The sequence below is a fragment of the Rattus norvegicus genome, chromosome 10 (genome assembly GCF_036323735.1).
Source record: "Rattus norvegicus strain BN/NHsdMcwi chromosome 10, GRCr8, whole genome shotgun sequence".
Taxonomy (NCBI): Eukaryota; Metazoa; Chordata; class Mammalia; order Rodentia; family Muridae; genus Rattus; species Rattus norvegicus.
Window position 1 is genome coordinate 82,802,004 of NC_086028.1, and position 18,098 is coordinate 82,820,101.

An 18,098-nucleotide genomic window follows, 5' to 3' on the forward strand; every position below is an offset into this window, starting at 1 on the left:
ACACACACATCATTGTGCAAACAGGCATATGCCCATGTGTGCTCCTGCAGAGGTCAAAGCAAGACTTCAGAATCTTTCTTCATTGTTCTCGAAAGTATTGTTTTGAGACACTCTTTTCCTGATCCAAAAATTGGTCTTTTTGGCTGGACTAACTGGCCATCAAACCCTCCAGATATCCACTTTTCAGTGTTGATATTATAGACACACATAGATACACCCAACTTTCAATAGCTACATATTTAATTTAATATGTATGTTTTTCATGCATGTATGCTTGTATACTGGGTGCATGCCTAGTGGCTGCAGAGGTCAGAAGAGGGCATCAGATCCCCTGTAACTGGAGTTATGATATGAATGAGTCACCATTGAAGAGGAAGACAGAGGGGAGGGGGAAGAGAAAGGATGCTTGATGTGTGTGTGTGTGTGTGTGTGTGTGTGTGTGTGTGACTGTGTGTGTGTGTGAGAAAGAGAGAGAAAGAGAGAGAGAGAAAGAGAGAGAGAGAACCAAAATGTCTGGATTATAGAGTAAAGAGCCCTCTGGGTGAGAGGAAGTCCAGCCCCAGGCCTAGAAGGTAGGGTATGCTAGCCATGCCTTGTAACAGGTCAGGACTGAGGGATGCTGGGAGTTAGGAGCCTGCTGCTAACAAGAACTCCTATTCTTTAGGCTTAATTTGAAAGTTTCACTAGGAAAAAAATGGGTTCCAGGAACACCTTGAGTATTGAGAGAAATGGGAGAGAAAAGTCTGCTTCATAGGATTTCCTTTTCACTGTTGTTTAAGAGATGTGTGTGTGTGTGTGTGTGTGTGTGTGCTTATCTGCATGTCTTTATGTATACTACCTGTGTGTAGTGCTCTCAGAGTCCAGCAGAGGGCATCAGATCCTCTAGAATTAGAGTTACAGGGCGATAGGAGTCATCCTGTGGGTGCGGGGAAGTGAACCTGTGTCCTCTGCAACAGCAGCAAGGACTCCTAACCCTTGAGCCATCTCTTTAGTCTCTACTTTCTTTTCTTTCTTTGTTTTGTTTTGTTTTATTTGTTTGTTTCTGAGACAGGGTTTCTCTGTGTAGCCCTGGCTTCCTGGAACTCACAGGGATCCCTGCTTCTGCCTCCCAAATGCCGGGAGGGTGTTGTTGTTTGTTTGTTTGTTTGTTTGTTTGTTTTTTAACAGCAAATGATTAATATGATAAAGACTTGATTTATCAGGTTTTTAAAAGTTAGGCTTAGCAGACTGGTGAGATGGTTCAGTGATTAAGAGCCCTGACTACTCTTCCAGAGGTCCTGAGTTCAATTCCCAGCAACCACATGGTGGCTCACAATCATCTGTAATGGGGTTGGATGCCCTCTTTGGACCTTTGGATATATATGCAGCAGAGCCACTCATACATTTAAAAAAAAAAGAGCTAAGTTTAACCGTACACAGTACAACTAGTAACGTTGGCAACATTTGGGTACAGTTAGAAAATGTATGAACTGAAGAAAGAAAGAAAGAAAGAGAGAAAGAAAGAAAGAAAGGAAGAAATATAAGAAATATTTCTGTAGAAAACTCATCCTGGTGATAAAACCGTGGAATGCTTCATATACTGGCCTGTCCTCCTTGTGCAGGGACTATGCTGGTCTCTGTGTTCCTCCAAAGTCTTTTTTTTTTTTTTTAAAGGAGTAGCTTAACTTTCTTATTTATTTATTTATTTATTCATTCATTCATTCATTCATTCATTCATTCATTATATATAAGTACACTGTCACTGTCTTCAGATACACCAGAAGAGGGCATCAGATCTCTTTACAGATGGTTGTGAGCCATCATGTGGTTGCTGGGAATTGAACTCAGGACCTCTGGAAGAGCAGTCGGGTGCTCTTAACCGCTGAGCCATCTCTCCAGCCCCCACATCCGTTGCTCTTACATCCTTAGCAGACAGCTGACAATTCTCCTTGGATTTACTGAGGTAGAAGACTAATACAGCTAGTATTCTCAAACAGCTAGTCAAAAGCAACAGAGATGGCCTAAAATCCCTGTCAGAGTGAACGAAACCATAGTGAGTACCCTCATTTCTTCTGGTCTGATATGGAATTAGCTTGTGGTAGCTGATAAACTGAGCAGAGGTCAGGCAGAGACGAGTTAGGAAGTGTGACCTAGTCTGTGTGGCTCCAGGACGATCGGATCCACATTGGGATTCTTTTGACCACTGACTGTGAAGCCATTTGGGAGTTGTTACACTCCATAGACCTGACTCTCAGTTCTGCTTGAGTTGTCTAAATTCGAATTACATATTTAGTCTCTTTGGCCCAACCGTATATGTAAAAGCAGGAATATTTGTTACTTGTGGTGAGGATGAGGTTGATATATGTAAAATGCTTAAATTGCCAGGTGCCTAGTAAACAAAGTTTTGAAATACCAGTTATTACCAAATTTGGTAAGTAGTATTTTTGGAAATGAAATGATATGTTTTGGGAAATGACAGATTCCTGTCAACCCACACGTGCCTTTTGCTTTTCAGTAACCACAGCAGTTAATTTCCATAACGGAACGGTAAGAAAGAATTTTCACGTAGAAAACTAGGTTAGAGGTTTAAGTAGTTATATACTGCATTTTGAGGTCAAATACACACCCAGAAGCTATCATTTTCGCCCTAAATACCTCCAGGGAATTCCAAATAGTGAGAGAAAACAACTTATCTCAAAGGCCTCTGATTTCAGAGGGAAGCACTTTTTCATTTTTTTTTTTTTTTTACGGAACGAAAGTAAATAAGGTGTAACAATGTGCTAAGTAACCAGGAATGCAGCACCCAGAGTCCCACAGAAAGCCTCCTGCGCAGGCGCAGCTGGCTCTCCACCCGAAACTAGCTGGCGCGTGACAGCCGTGCGGTTTACCCTACTTCCAAAGTAGTTTCATTGCGCACGCGCGAACCCATTGCGCGCGCGCGCGCGCGCCCCTCCCCATGAGAGCGTGCGCGCGACTCACCTTTCGGCCGAGGGCGCGCGCCCTGGAAAATTCCACTCTCGAGCTCGCTCCACCCTATGCGCCTTTTCTCCGGCTGGGTGATCTGCGGCTCGACTGACATCCCGGCGGCCTTTGCGTGAGCAAAATGGCAGCCCCCATACCTCGGGGCTTGTCCTCCTTATCCAGGACTTTGGGATGGTGGTCACGGCAGGTGGGTAGGGATGAAGCAAATGAAATTTTAGGGACAGAAAGAGGAGGATAGAGTAGAGGGGAATAATCATCCTGTGGCCGTTGCTGAGTTTGGACGAGTCAGACTTCATTTGGGGAAGAATTTGAGGTGTATGTGAACCCCAACCCTCAAGTCTCAGTATACAGCCTAGACTGGGCCTTGGGAGATTTAAGTTTCTCAGCATTAAGCTTCTCCACATTAATTCTAGTCTCTGGCGAGAAGATGTTAAAAGGAAAGTAGTGGCTTGGAAGATGGACCCGCTTTTACGTTCTTCAAAGTTTTTCGGAAAGGATAGGGGTTTTGTCTTATCCTGGAGGGAAAAGGTCTCCTGGCTTCTTAAAAGTTTATTAGTCAGTTAGGAGCTAGAAGCCATTTGCTTCTGAAAAAGCAGATAGAAGTGTGGAGGAAATGCCCGGGAGATTTTGCTTAATGCTTTAGTAGTAGCATTCCACGCTTTTCAGAATTGGGTTAACAACTAAGGTTCACTATTAAATTAAACGTTCTTTGACGGTAGGAACTTTATTTTAATCATCTCTGCATTCTCTGCATACAGTAGTACTACAGAATGTATTAAAGAAAAGTTTTTAGTAAATGTTGACTGATGTTAATACAGGTTATTAATTGGCTTGTGGTAAAAGCCATCCTTAGCATTTAAATAGTAATACTGCTTTTCCATAATAGTTGTTTCATAACTTCAGAGGCATTCTTTGGGTATGTCATTTCTGTAAGACTTTGCATACACTTAGCTCAAGATAGGTCTATTCTTTCCAGATCACCAATATGCTAACCATTCATTCATTCATTCATTTCTCTATCTTCCAGCCCATTCTGGTGACTCGGTCCACAGCTGTAGTTCCAGTAAAATCCAAAAGCCGTTTCAGACCACCGACTCGTGAACCCAACTACAAAACAGAAAAGGAGTTTTTGGAATATGCCAGGAAAGCAGGATTGGTTATTCCACAGGAACGTTTGGAACGTCCTATACATTTGGCCTGTACAGGTAAGGAACAGTATTTCTGGGATGCTGACTCAATTCTCTACTGTCAGAAGTCTGACATTTAGAATGCTTTAGACTCTTGATTGGCAGCATTAGATTAACCACAAAGAGGAGCTGGTGAGATGACTCAGTGGTTTAGAGCACTGACTGTTCTTCCAGAGGTTCTGAGTCCAATTCCTCATAGTGGCTCACAGCCATCTGTAATGGGATCCCATGCCCTCTATTTGGTGTGTCTGAAGACAGCTACAGTGTGTATTCATATAAATAAATATTTTTAAAAAAAAATTAACCATTAAGTTTGGCTTTAATAATGATTTAATTTATATAATATTCCATAAAGTCAGTTTGTTTTGTTTTTTTACAGTACTTGGGGTTAAATATCGAGCTAAACTACCACTGAGCTGTACCTCTGTTCTCCCTTCCTTTTTGCCTTTGAGATGGGTGGATCCTCCTGCACAAATAGTAGACTTGGGGCAGTTCCACTAGTCCTGCTCAGGAGGCCATCTTTCCATCCTGTTTTTACAACTCCTAGAAAGGATGAAGTTCCTCCAGTTTGTAGAAGTAAAAACAGACTCTAGGAGAAGTTAAATTACTCTTTCTTTTCTTCTTGTTTTTTCTTCCTTTTTTTCTCAACATAACAAAAGATGTCCCAATAGTGCAACACTTAGTTCCTGGTACTTACACAAGTTTGACAAAGTTTCCTCTGTGTGCAAGCCTGTTTGATTAGTCCACTTGATGCCCTGTGTCCTTCCCAGTTTTATCTGACCGCAAGGTGATGTTGTCTCAGTCTTTCAACGGTTTCTTAATTTTCTTCTCTCCTCAGCTGGTATATTTGATCCCTATGTTCCGCCGGAGGGGGATGCTCGAATGTCATCTCTTTCAAAGGAAGGACTAACACAGAGAACTGAGCGATTAAGAAAGAATGTGGCATCACAGTTGGCGTAGGTGTCCGAGACAACTATGCCTCGATATTCTGGGCTTAGAAGAACATGTGATATTTGATTCTTGTTGTGTTATATGGTATATCATATTGATTTTTCTCTCTATTTTTATGTGTTTTGCCTTCATGTAAGCTTAACACATGTGTGCAGTGCCTGTGGAGGTCAAAAGAAGGCATCTGATTTCTTATGCTGGAGTTACAAGTGGTTTTGAGCTGTTATATAGGTGCTGGGAACCAAACCCTATAGTAGAGTCAAGGTCTTGCTATGTAGTCCAGGCTGGCCTTGAACTTAGCAATGTTCTTTTTTTCAGCTTCTTTTTTTTTTTTTTTTTTTTTTTTTTTTGTTCTTTTTTTTCAGAGCTGGGGACCGAACCCAGGGCCTTGCGCTTCCTAGGCAAGGGCTCTACCACTGAGCTAAATCCCCAACCCCCCCCCCCCCTTTTTTTTTTTTTAAAGATTTATTTATTCTATATAAGTACATTGTAGCTGTCTTCAGACAGACCAGTAGAGGGCATCAGATCTTATTACAGATGGTTGCGAGCCATGTGGTTGCTGGGATTTGAACTCAGGACCTCTGGAAAGCAGTCAGTGCTCTTAACCACTGAGCAATATGTACCCTTGGCAGGGGGTTGGGGATTTAGCTCAGTGGTAGAGCGCTTGCCTAGCAAAGGCAAGGCCCTGGGTTCGGTCCCCAGCTCCGAAAAAAAGAAAAAAAAAAAAAAAGAATTAAAAAAAAAAATATGTACCCTTGGCTGGCCTGAAACTCACTATGTAGACCAGCTTAGCCTTGCATTCATAGAGATCTGCTTCCTCTGCCTCCTGAGTGCTGGGATTAAAAGAGTATGTCAGGGTTGGGGATTTAGCTCAGTGGTAGAGCGCTTGCCTAGCAAAGGCAAGGCCCTGGGTTCGGTCCCCAGCTCCGAAAAAAAAAAAAAAGAGTATGTCACCAAGCTGGGCTACTACATTGAGTTTTAGTGTCAGACCAATCTTACATTCTTAGAATCAGTTCCATTTGGTTCTGATTCTCCACATTTCAATCTATTGCCAATTGGATTCTGTCCGTTGATTCTGTCTGTTGACGTTATTATAAATATGCAAGTGCTCCTGACAGCCAGGCCGTACAGTTCATCATGTTTGCTTTTCTCTCCCTGCATTTTCTATTGTTGTTGTTGTTGTTGTTGTTGTTGTTGTTGTTGTTGTTGTTCTAGACTGGGTTTCTCTATGTAGACCTGGCTGTTCTGGAACTCACAATGTAGACCAGGCTAACCTCAAATTCACAAGAGATCTGCCTGCTTCTGCCTGCCCAGTGCTAGGATTGAAGGCATAAGCCCCCAGCTGTTTTATTTTCTTTCTTTCTTTTTGTTTTTTCTTTTTTTTAAGTAGTCAGTGTTGCTTCTTAAAAGCTCTCTGTTCTGTGTTGTGGTGGTGGTGGGGAGAAAAAAAAAAAAGCTCTCTGTTCTGATTCTTACCTGGTTTTGAGTCTGCTCTTTTTGGTACTCCAGAACTAGGACTTTACATGTGTTGGACATGTGCTTTACTCTCAAGCTGAACCTCTAGCCCCCAACCCTGGTATTTATAAGATCTTCTTTTTTCTTTTTTAAATAAAGTGGGTTTTTGTTGTTGTTTAAAGACTTACTAATTTTTATTTATATGAGTGCACTGTAGCTGTCTTCAGACACACCAGAAGAGGGCATCAGATCTCACTACAGATAGTTGTGAGCCATCTGGGAATTGAACTCAGGACCTCTGGAAGAGCAGTCAGTGCTCTTAACCGCTGAGCCATCTCTCCAGCCTACGTGTTTTCTTTAATCCTAAAATTTTACTGTTTTTTTTTTTTTTTTTCCGGAGCTGGGGACCGAACCCAGGGCCTTGCACTTGCTAGGCAAGCGCTTTACCACTGAGCTAAATTCCCAACCCTTTACTGTTTTCTTTAAGGTTTACTTTAAGTTATGTCTGTGTTTGTAGGTGGGTGTGTGTAGCTGCTTGCAGACATCTGAGGCCACAGTGTTGGATCCTCTGGAGCTGCAGTTAGTGGCACTTATAACTGGCCTGATAAAGGTTTTGGGAACCAACCAGGTCCTCTGCAATAGCACTCTGTTCCCTTAGCCTCTGAATCACCGCTTCAGACCAAAGAAAACGTGATCTTTTTTTGTATCTTACTATATAGCTTTGACTGTGTGGGAAGTCATAAGTACATATATCCACCTGCCCCTTTCTCCCCCCCCCCCCCTTTTTTTTTTTTTTCCTTTTTTCTTTTCCCTTTTTGAGACAGGGTTTCTTTTTGTAGCCCTTGCTGTCGTGGAACTCAAACATCTGCCTGCCTCTGCCTCCAGAGTGCTGAGATTAAAGGCTTGTGCTACCAGATCCCTGCTGCCTCCCCTCTTCTAGGCACCACCCGTGCACCACCAAACCGTGACCTGCTTGCTCTTTCTTTCTTTCTTTTATTTTCTTTTATTCTATGTATGTGAGTTACACTGTCACTATCCTCAGACACACCAGAAGAGGGCACCAGATCTCATTACAGATGGTTGTGAGCCACCATGTGGTTGCTGGGAACTGAACTCAGGACCTCTGGAAGAGCAGTCAGTGCTCTTAACTGCTGAGCCATCTCTCCAGCCCCTGCTTGTACTTTCTGAACATTTGATGAGAAAGAATTCAATTTACAGTCTAGACAATTCAAGCGGTAATTATTAAATGGGAAGATGGACATGGGGGATTAATGTGAACTTTGAGTTATGGAGATCATATGAAGATTTCATAATTTAATTGCTGTTTATTTATTTAATGTAAGTGTACTTGCCAGCTCCTCCCACAGCACAAATGATGGAGGTCAGGACAACCTGTGGGAGTCAGTCTTTTCCTTCTACCTTGTCAGTTCCTAAGAATGAACTCAGGTCGTATGGGTTGGTGGTAAGTACCTTTCTCTGCTGTGACGTAACCTTAATGATGGTTTTCTTGCTTTAATTTTACAGAATTCGAAAGATAAAGGAATTTGACGCTAATTTTAAAACAAAAGACTTCCCTGAAAAAGCTAAGGATATTTTTATCGAAGCTCACCTTTGTCTAAACAAGTAAGTGGATGCCCTATCCTGTGCGTGCCCACTCCCTTCCGCTGCTGTTCTAGACACATCCCCTCCCCGCTTTGTCTTCAGCCAATGATTCTAGAACTTCCTAATGTGAGAAGTAGTAACTGAAGATGGCTTTTCTTTTCTCCCTGCTTTTCCACTAGTTTTTGTCGATATTGTTTGAGGCGAGGTTTCTCTGTGTAGCCCTTGCTGTCCTGGCTGTCTGTATGTAGACCAGGCTGGCCTCAAACTCACAACATTCACTTGCCTCTGCCTTCCCACCACTAGGACTAAATGTATATGCCACTGTGAGGGGCTCATTTTTACTTTTAGAAAGAGGATCTCATGATGTGTCCCAACCTTTCCTTGAACTTATTATTATTTCTACAGTTTTAAATATTTTTTTTAAAGATTTATTTATTTAATGTCACACTCTTCAGACACACCAGAGGAGGGCCTTGGATCTCATTACAGATGGTTGTGAGCCACCATGTGGTTGCTGGGAATTGAACTCAGGACCTCTGGAAGAGCAGCCAGTGCTCTTAACCGCTGAGCCATCTCTCTGGCCCCCCAGGACCATTTTTAAATTTAAAAAAAAATTTTTTTCTTATTTGAGACAGGTGTTTTTTTCTGTGTAGCCTTGACTGTTCTGTACACCAGGTTAGTCTTGAACTCAGAGATTAAATCACCTTTTAATCAATTAAATCGTGTGCCACTACCATTTTCAACTTAAAAAAGTTTTTCTCTCATTATACTTTGTTTGTGTATATGTGACACAGATGACACGTGTGTAGATGTCAGAGGACAATTTCAGGGGTCAGTTTTGATTTTTTGTTTTTGGGGTTTTTTTTGTTTTTTTTTTTTTTCTTTTTTTCTTTTTTCTTTTTTTTTTTTTTTTTTTTTTTTCGGAACTGGGGACCAAACCCAGGGCCTTGCGCTTGCTAGTCAAGCTCTCTACCACTGAGCTAAATCCCCAACCCCTGTTTTTTTTTTTTTTTAAGAATTATTTCTTTATTTATTTTATGTATATGAGTACACTGTAGCTGTCTTCAGACACACCAGAAGAGGGCATCAGACCTCATTACAGATGGTTGTGAGCCACCATGTGGTTGCTGAGATTTGAACTCAGGACCTCTGGAAGAGCAGTCGGTGCTCTTAACCACTGAGCCATCTCTCCAGCACCCTAGATAGTGCTCTTAACTGTGGAGCCATGTCTCCTGCCCTTTAAGGGTCCGTTCTTTTCATGTGGGTTCTGGTGATGGAACTCTGCTTGCAGGCTTGGTGGCAGGCTCCTTTACCCACCGAGCCTTCTTTTCAGCCCATTTTCAGGTTTCATAGAAGGTACCATAAAAGTAGGAATCAATGGTGACTCTCTCTCTCTCTCTCTTCTAGCTCAGACCATGACCGGCTTCATACCTTGGTAACTGAGCACTGTTTTCCAGTAAGTTTTCACCTTAGAAAGATGGGATGGCTGAGCAGACGAATTCTAGACACTGCTGCTGGGCTCCCTTCTGTTGCTGTTTTTTCCTCTTTCTTTCTCTCTCTTTTTTTGGGGATGGAGAGGGGGTCAGGGTCTTTGTAGTTCAGGTACCAATTCATAGTCCTCCTGCCTCAGCCTCCCTGGAGCTAGGATTACATGTATGTGCCACTACCCAGGCTTTGGAAGGGAAGTCTTTTATTTTCTTTCTTTCTTCCTTTATTTTTATTTTTATTTTTTTTTTTGGTTCTTTTTTTCGGAGCTGGGGACCGAACCCAGGGCCTTGCGCTTCCTAGGTAAGTGCTCTACCACTGAGCTAAATCCCCAGCCCCTATTTTTTTAAAATATCTTTTTCTTTGTAATTAATCAATTAATAAGAAAGATTTATTTATTTCTGTATGAGTACACTGTCACTATCCTTAGATACACCAGAAGAGGGCACCAGATCCCATTACAGATGATTGTGAGCCACCATGTGGTTGCTGGGATTTGAACTCAGGACCTCTGGAAGAGCAGTCAGAGCTCTTAACCACTGAGCCATCTCTCCAGCCTTATTTATTTATTTATCGATCTATCTTTATTTTTAATGTGCATTGGTGTTTTGCCTGCATGTATGTCTGTGGAAAGGTGCTAGATTCCCTGTAACAGGAGTTACAGGCAGTTGTGAGCTGCCATGTAGATGCTAGGAATTGAACCCAGGTCCTCAAGAAGAGCCAGTGCTGTTAACTGCTGAACGATCTATCTAGCCAAAATTCTTTATTTTCTTTCAGCTGAATCCTGATGATTTAGCGCAGATTCTGGTGAGGGCCATAGCAAATATGGAAAGAGAAAGCCCCTCGGTGGGCAGTGATGAACCACAAGGTGTAGATCCTCAGGGTGGGATTTAGCTCTGTGAGACCCTGCTTCATATGTCTACCCTGTGGTAAAGGTTTTAACCAAAATCCACAAGGCTTATATTACATAGTGGCAGAGGTGCCGGGCACTTTGAGGAACCCCAAAGAATGGAGGCCCTGTAGTTCAGCTGGAGCTTCTAGAATAAGAACTTCACTCCCTACAAACTCAGCTGTGTGTCTGTCAGTCTCCCCAGGGACAAGTGTGCCTCGAGTGTCGTAGCTCTGACAGCTCTGGAAAACACTCCCTTTCACTGCTGAAATGTGAGGGGGTAAAATGAAAACAAAAGATAGAAACCATATGTACTGTCAGTGGAAGTACATGCGGCAATTAGCAGGTTATGGAAGCGTGTAGGAGGAAGTGGTGCGAGGAGTAGGATGGTGTGGAGGGGGTTTTCAGTGACGTGGAGAGCCATCCTCCTGGATGTGGGCGGATCTCGAATAGTATCTTAATAAGAATGTAGTTGAGAGGCAGGCATGCTCAGTAACTTGATCACAACCTGGGGACATGGGCTAGGGATGTCTGAGATGCTTTTCCAGAAGACAGAGTTCAGGTCCCAGCACCCATGCCAGGTGGCTCACAATGCCCTGTAGGTCCAGCCTCAGGGGACCCCACACCATAGTGTCTGTGGAACTTAGATACGTGTAGCACACACTCAACACACACATAAACTTAAAAACAATTAGAAAGGTTAGAAACACACTGAGGTGTCTCAGTGGTTAAAAGTACTAGCTGTTCCAGAGGTCTCAGATTCAGTTCCCAGCACCTACTTGACAGTTCACAGCTGGAGTTTCAGGGCCTCCAACACCCTCTTCTGACTTCCATGTACCTGATACTCAGACATATGTGCAAGCAAAACATCTATGTGCATAAAAAAGTAAATAAAAAAAGCACACAGAAACTTGGGCAGCTCTCTATGGCTTTCATCTATAATTCTATGCTTGGAAGAGTGAGTCAGTGGGCCTGCTGGTTACAGACTGAGTCCCTGGCTCTGCCCCACTCCCACCTAACATGGGGAGGAAGAATGGAGGCACTTCCTGTTGATTGCAGCGTTGCAGATGGAGTGCCTTCCGGTAGGGAACTCCACTGAACTCTTCTCTTCTTCCTCAGGACATGGTCTGGGAGCTCAAGTACAAGACTGTGCGCTGGAGCTTTGTGGAGTCTCTAGAGCCGGCCCAAGTGGTTCATGTCCGTTCTTCAGGTCTGGTGAACCAGAGCAACATGTACGGCCAGGTCACCGTGCGCCTGCACACTCGGCAGGTAGGGTCTGCTGTTCACTCAGCCTTCTTTCCTCCATGTTAAGTACAGACAACCTCAGAGACACCAGAAAGCATCAGTGTTGCTCTCGGACAGTGTGATCAAAAGCAAACCGAGGTTGGAATTCTCTACTTCCTTCCTGTCTGTGTGTGTGCTCTGGTTCCTGGCCTGTCTGTGGTCTGGTTCTTTCTTTCCTTTTTCTAAATATATGTCAGGCATAGTGATTTTAATTTATTTTCTGATGTGAGTACACTGTGGTTGTCTTCATGCACACCAGAAGAGGGCATCAGATCCCATTACAGATGGTTGTGAGCCACCATGTGGTTGCTGGGAATTGAACTCAGAACCTCTGGAAGAGCAGTCAGTGCTCTTAACTGCTGAGCCATCTCTCTAACCCGAGTCTATTTCATGAATGGGTCTGCCTCCTGCATGCCCTCTGATGTCTGACTGCCACCGCGTCTGCCCCTGACACAGGCTCTACTCTATTTATTGAATAAGACAGAAAACACTATAGAAAGGAGATGGAGTCTTGAGAGAAATCCTTAACAGAGTTTTACCAGGGAATGAACTTTGCTGATTCTAACTGACCGTGCAGCACTGGGAAAGGTAAAGGGTCGTGCAGACGTGTTGCGGGGTTCCTTCCGGCATTTCCGGGGTATTTGTTGTGTAGGGTCGCTTTCAGCAAGTCTTCACCACGGCACACATGTGTACAGGATTCTAGACCAGGGACGAGGAAGGGTATGTAAGTAGGTGTTAGCCTCGAGTGTAAAAGCAGATTACATGGGAGTCCAAGACATGAATTACATTCTTCTCTTAAAGGCTGGTGAGACTTAAGCAGGCTGAGGACACAGTAGGACAGCAGGCTAAGGTGTAAGTGAACTCAGCGGTATTAAGTTGGCCAGGGGTCCAGCAGAAACCTTCCGTCTCTGAACGCAAGAGAAATGTTCATTGACTTGTGTCACTTCAGCTCTCAGGTTGGGCATCTGTCTCTGGACTCTTCAGTCCATGGCTGTTTGTTTCTTCTGGTTCTGGGGGTTGAACCCAGAACCTTGTGCATGTTAGGGACGTGCTCCACCCCTTGTCCCAGGGCTGTAGGTTCTCAGGGAAAGTTTGCCATGGTCTTACCATTGCTAAGTGTTCTCTCCACTAGGATGTGGTGTGAGGGTTTTTACTCTTGTTGTTGGTCCCGCACTCTTCCCCACCCATCAGAGAACCTTGAGGAGCAAAATGTCAGCAACTGATTAGTTCCAAATTCAGAATCTTAAATAATTTTAATTTTCTTTAATTTAAATTTTTTTGTTAAGATTATTTCAAAAACAATTGTAAGACAAATCCTCTGACAGGCCAGATTTTATTCATCTTTGCAGACGTTGGCCATTTATGATCGGTTTGGCAGATTGATGTATGGGCAGGAAGATGTGCCCAAGGACGTCCTGGAATATGTGGTGTTTGAAAGGCACTTGATGAACCCGTATGGGAGCTGGAGAATGCATGCCAAGATTGTGCCCCCGTGGGCACCCCCTAAGCAACCAATTCTCAAGGTAAGGTGCTAGCAGGCTTTAAGCAAACAGAGCTGTGTGTAGATAGTTGTACTACCATCTTGGGCTCCACCTAGTGGCGAGATGGAATGGTGCGACTCTGAGGAAGGGGAACTTTCCCTGGATGCTGATGAGGGAGGAAGACACTCTGGGTAAACAATAGGGGTGGTTGGTAGGTAACTTCAGTTCCTCCTGTCTTTTCAGACCTTGATGATTCCTGGTCCTCAGCTGAAACCGTGGGAGGAGTACGAAGAGACACAAGGGGAGGCCCATAAGCCTCAACTAACCTGATGGCATGAATGACTCCTGGGGAGCCTGGCAGAGGTGGCGCACACCTTTAATCCCAGCACTCGGAAGACAGAGGCAGGTGGATCTCTGTGAGTTCAAGGGCAGCCTGGTCTACAGAACAAGTTGCAGGGCAGCCTGCGCTACACAGAGAACCCTGTCTCAGAAAAAAACAAAAGAAAAAAATTTAAAAAAGACTTCTGAGAGGTGCTCAGGGGGTGGGGCTGCAAACTCACCTCCTCCTGGAAGGCTTCCCCTGCCTCCCCTGCCCTGCCTGGGTCAGCAACCCCAACCCCTTTCAGTCATGGCTGATGTGTGGCCCAGGTGGGCGCTGGGCAGCCATGCAGCAGCATCTTTTTACAGCCATGTTTAGCTTCTGAGGGGAAATGAGAAGCATCAGGAGGGAGAGCAGATGTGGCACTGGGCTTTCCCTGCAGGCACTGTGGGATCAGACAACAGCTTGCTTTTTTCTAACCATAGGCCAGGTCAGCATTTGGAATAAAATACTGTCAAAGAGTTGAATAAACTGTGCGTCCTGTGCATTTCCCCTGGTTCAGACTGGGAACGGGGCAGTTCTGTGACGTCTGTCAGGCGTGGGAAGTGTCTGTCAGGCATGTAGTTATGAGTGATGTGGCTTCCAGGAACTCTAGACAGGAAGAATTCCAAGTGTCTACAAACTAGAGCATCCTGCTTCAGTCCCGCCACTCAGGAAGTTGGGGGAAGGGGAAGATCAGAAGCTTAATATCATCCTTGGCTACACACAATTCAAAGTCAGTCTGGGCCACCTAGATTCTGTCTCAAATGAACAGCAACAAAAATAGGGTGCTACTTAATTTTATATGCATGAGTGTTCTGTCTGCATGTATGTGAGTGTTCTGTCTGCATGTATATGAGTGTTCTGTCTGCATGTATATGAGTGTTCTGTCTGCATGTATATACTACATGCATGGCTGGTGTCCTTGGAGGTCCAAAGAGGGTGTCAGATCCCCTGGAACTTGAGTTATGTATGGTTGTGAACCACCAAGTAGGTGCTAGGAACTGGATCTGTGTCTTCTGCAAGAGCAACAGGTATTCTTTTTTCTTTTTTTAAGATTTATTTAATGTCCGTGAGTACACTCTCACTGTTTTCAAACACACCAGAAGAGGGTCCCATTGTGGTTGTGAGCCATCATGTGGTTGCCGGGAATTATTGTTTTAGGACCTGTGGAAGAGCAGCCAATGCTCTTAACCACTGAGCCATCTCAGAGCACTGGGTGGCTCTAGGACGTTCAGAAGGCTGCAGGGACAAGGCAGGGTTGGCACTTAGGGGAACTTTCTTATACCTCACAAAGATGCTGGCTATGCCTTCTATCCCAGGACTGGGGAGACAACTGCCCCAGAGTCAAGCCAGTGTGCAGTGCGGCAGCCTCGACATTATTCCGCTGCTTGGAGAAGGGAGTGGGGCTTTGATGCTCAATGTCCTGGGATATCTGAGCATGACAAGGGGAATCTGATTTTTCCAGCCACAGGTTTGGTTCCTAGTGCTTTTGAGTTCCACAACCCAGGGAGTTCTTGCTTAAAGACAGGGCCTGCTGGAAATAGAGCTTACTAGGCAGAGTACTTGCTTCGTATGTCTGAGGCTCTGGGTTCAACAACACAGGGAAATGAGAGCTCGATTGTCATGCTTAATTTTTCTCCAGACTAAAATTTTCTTTGTCACTTCAGGTCAGAGTTAAATCTGTCTAGAGTAGGGTAAAAGAAGCTGGAATTGGGTCAGAAGTAAGTAAGTAGCCTGCATTTCTCCAAACCTGCCCTCTCAGCAAAGCTGCAAAAAGGGGAAGCCTTACTAGGGGGTGTTATCATTTATTTATCAATGTTATTATTTATTTAGTGCTATTATTTATCAATTATTTATTCATTATGTGTGCAGGAGTGTTTGAGTGTGAATGTGTGTGCGTGATACAGCCTTCAGATGGAGGTCAGAGGATGAATTTTGCCTTCCTGTGTGGATTCTGGGAGTTGAATTTTTTGTCAAGTTTGCACTACAAACAGTGTTGCCCATTGAGCCACCTCCCTAGCCCAAGCCTGGTGGTTTCATAGCAGCTCGTGTGTGTAGACTGAGGAAACAGAGACAGGTATGTGCTTAGGGATGAGACCTGGTGGGCCAATCTCACGCTGTTTAGTCTCAACCATCCGGGCTAAAAATGCCCACCATTTTGCAGCACTGCTGTCCCGGTGGGGCTTGGACACATCCTATTTGCCTGAGCCCTGGATTAAGGCAAAGTAAAAAGTGCTTTGAGCTGGATTCGTAGCTGGGGAGTGAGAAGGAAGGGAGATAATCCCAGCAGGGAAGAGGAGCAGAGGAACAAAAGAACTCACCCAGTAGGCCAGTGTTTAACATCAGCTTCCCTTGCATTTATGAAAAACGGTGATTCAGATAAACTGTGTCATCCCATGGCCGTGGATCTGACTCAGGGTCACTAGATTATCCTAAATCTCTGCTAAGCAACAGCTGCCACCAGGAAGCCAGAGGATAAGTGCAATTTCATTTCCTCTGGGACCAAATCCAGCCGAGCAAATGGCCCCAGGTGTGAGGGGTTGGCTTGGAGAGCAAGGCAGAGAGCATCCGTCAGCACAGGCAGAGAATAAGCCCGACCACCCCACCCCAAGTCCTGTCGGGCACAGGGTGGCTTTGGAGCAAGGCACTGTTCTGTCTGCTGTCCCTCTGTTGACAAAGAAAACCAGCAGTATGAATAAGCCGGAGCCGACTGCAGGAGCTGAGAACAAGCACTCTTTATTATTTTTCTGGCTGGCTATTTCTCCCAGTGAATGTGGGGATAACTTTGCTCTTCCCAGCTAGAACAGACCCCGTGGGATTGCTCTGGGGCGCACAGTAGTGAAGTCTACCTTAGCTCAGAAGCTGTGGGGTTAAGTCACACACAGAACAATACAGCCACAGAAACCCGGTGCAGGAGATCTGGGTACGTAGCAGGGCTTAGTGTGGGAATGAGGGCAACTGGCCCCCAAAGGGGACTGGGTGACTCTTCCGTTCCCTTTTGGAAATGGAGCATTCAGCTGCTTTTTTCTGTGAGGCTCTGTATCTGTTCAGCGTTTGCCTATAGACTCCTGGTTCTCTCACCGGGCATCTGGTCTCATTTGAGGTTTTCCAGCTCTTTTTTTTTTTTTTTTTAAATTCATTTATTATATATAAGTACACTGTAGCTGTCTTCAGATACACCAGAAGAGGGCATCGGATCTCTCCACAGATGGTTGTGAGCCACCATGTGGTTGCTGGGAATTGAACTCAGGACCTCTGGAAGAGCAGTCGGGTGCTCTTAACTGCTGAGCCATCTCTCCAGCCCGGTTTTCCAGCTCTTAAACAGCACCTATGTCACTACGGTTAGAGGGTGGGACTGACAGTTGTCTTTCTTGTCCCTGCAGGCTCTGCCACATTGGCCTGCCTGTCTTCACCTCGTCTCCCTGTCTCAAGCAGGAACCACTGTATTAAGTTTTTCTCCTTCCTAGTGTCCATTGGTAATATCATCTGGCACCAACCCTGTGATCTCACACTGCTTAAGCAAGGTAGCCTGAGCTGATTGTTGAGAGGAGAGCCAAAGTAGACAGCTAAGAAAGAGGCTTTGTACTCGTGGGGTGCCCTTCCTGGCCCTGGGGAGCGCTACTCTTTCTGAGGATAGAGGTTGGGATTCTGAACAGGACCTCTTTTCTTTCCCAGACTCCTCTGGGAAGGAGCATGAGTGAGTAAGAGTGATTCTTGCTTGAGAACCAGAGATTTCCCCTTGGCTCCAGTTATAGTTACTAAAAAGGAGGTCCCCTTGCTGACTGCAGAAAGACGAGGAGGAGGAGGCAGTGAGGTAGACCCTGGACATGGTAAGAGCTGGGGCAGGAAGATGGGAAGAGGCTGACTGGGGACATGGGGAAAGAAGAACACCTTGTCCATTGTGGGGAGGGCCCTGAGAGAGTAGAGTGTCTTTCCTTCTCTGTTCTCTGTTGTCACTTTGGATACCAGCTGTGACCTAAATGTCAGAGTGTCTGACTTGCTACTTCAGCCAACTGTCAGAGCACATAGGAGAAGTAAAGCAGAAATGGAAGAGTCAAGTCAAATGACAAGACCCTTGACCTGGAGGTGTGGCTTAGTGGGAGGGTGCTTACCTAGTATTCCAGAGAACCAGGGTTCCGTTCCCTGTACCACACAGACCCACAGAAAGATAAGGACTGGGCTGGGGATATAGATCAGGTGACAGAGTTAGCATACAGGAAGCTCTGTGACCACTGAGTAAACTGGCCATGGTGGTACACACCAGGAGGTGGATGCAGGAGGACCAGAAGATTAAGGCTAGCCTTAGCCACATACTGACTTTTAGACCAGCCTTGCTCCATGGGACCATCTGTGAGGGAAAGGGCTGGGGGGAGGGACAAGGCCTAGGCCTGTGAGGCTCTCTCCAGACACACATTTTGTCTTCGTTTTTCTCTGATTTAGCTTTC

At 44.9% G+C, this 18,098-nt stretch overlaps 1 protein-coding gene across 1 annotated transcript; it reads left to right on the forward strand.

The window, feature by feature from the left end:
- Positions 1-3,035: 3,035 nt before the first annotated feature.
- On the forward strand, positions 3,036-14,859 carry Mrpl45 (mitochondrial ribosomal protein L45). The gene is made up of 8 exons (NM_001105834.1): positions 3,036-3,148; positions 3,989-4,166; positions 4,987-5,104; positions 8,076-8,174; positions 9,561-9,609; positions 11,647-11,796; positions 13,161-13,334; positions 13,536-14,859. The coding sequence occupies exons 1-8, from the start codon at positions 3,083-3,085 to the stop codon at positions 13,620-13,622; spliced, it is 921 nt and encodes a 306-aa protein (NP_001099304.1). The 5' UTR covers positions 3,036-3,082; the 3' UTR covers positions 13,623-14,859.
- The last annotated feature ends 3,239 nt before the right edge of the window (positions 14,860-18,098 follow it).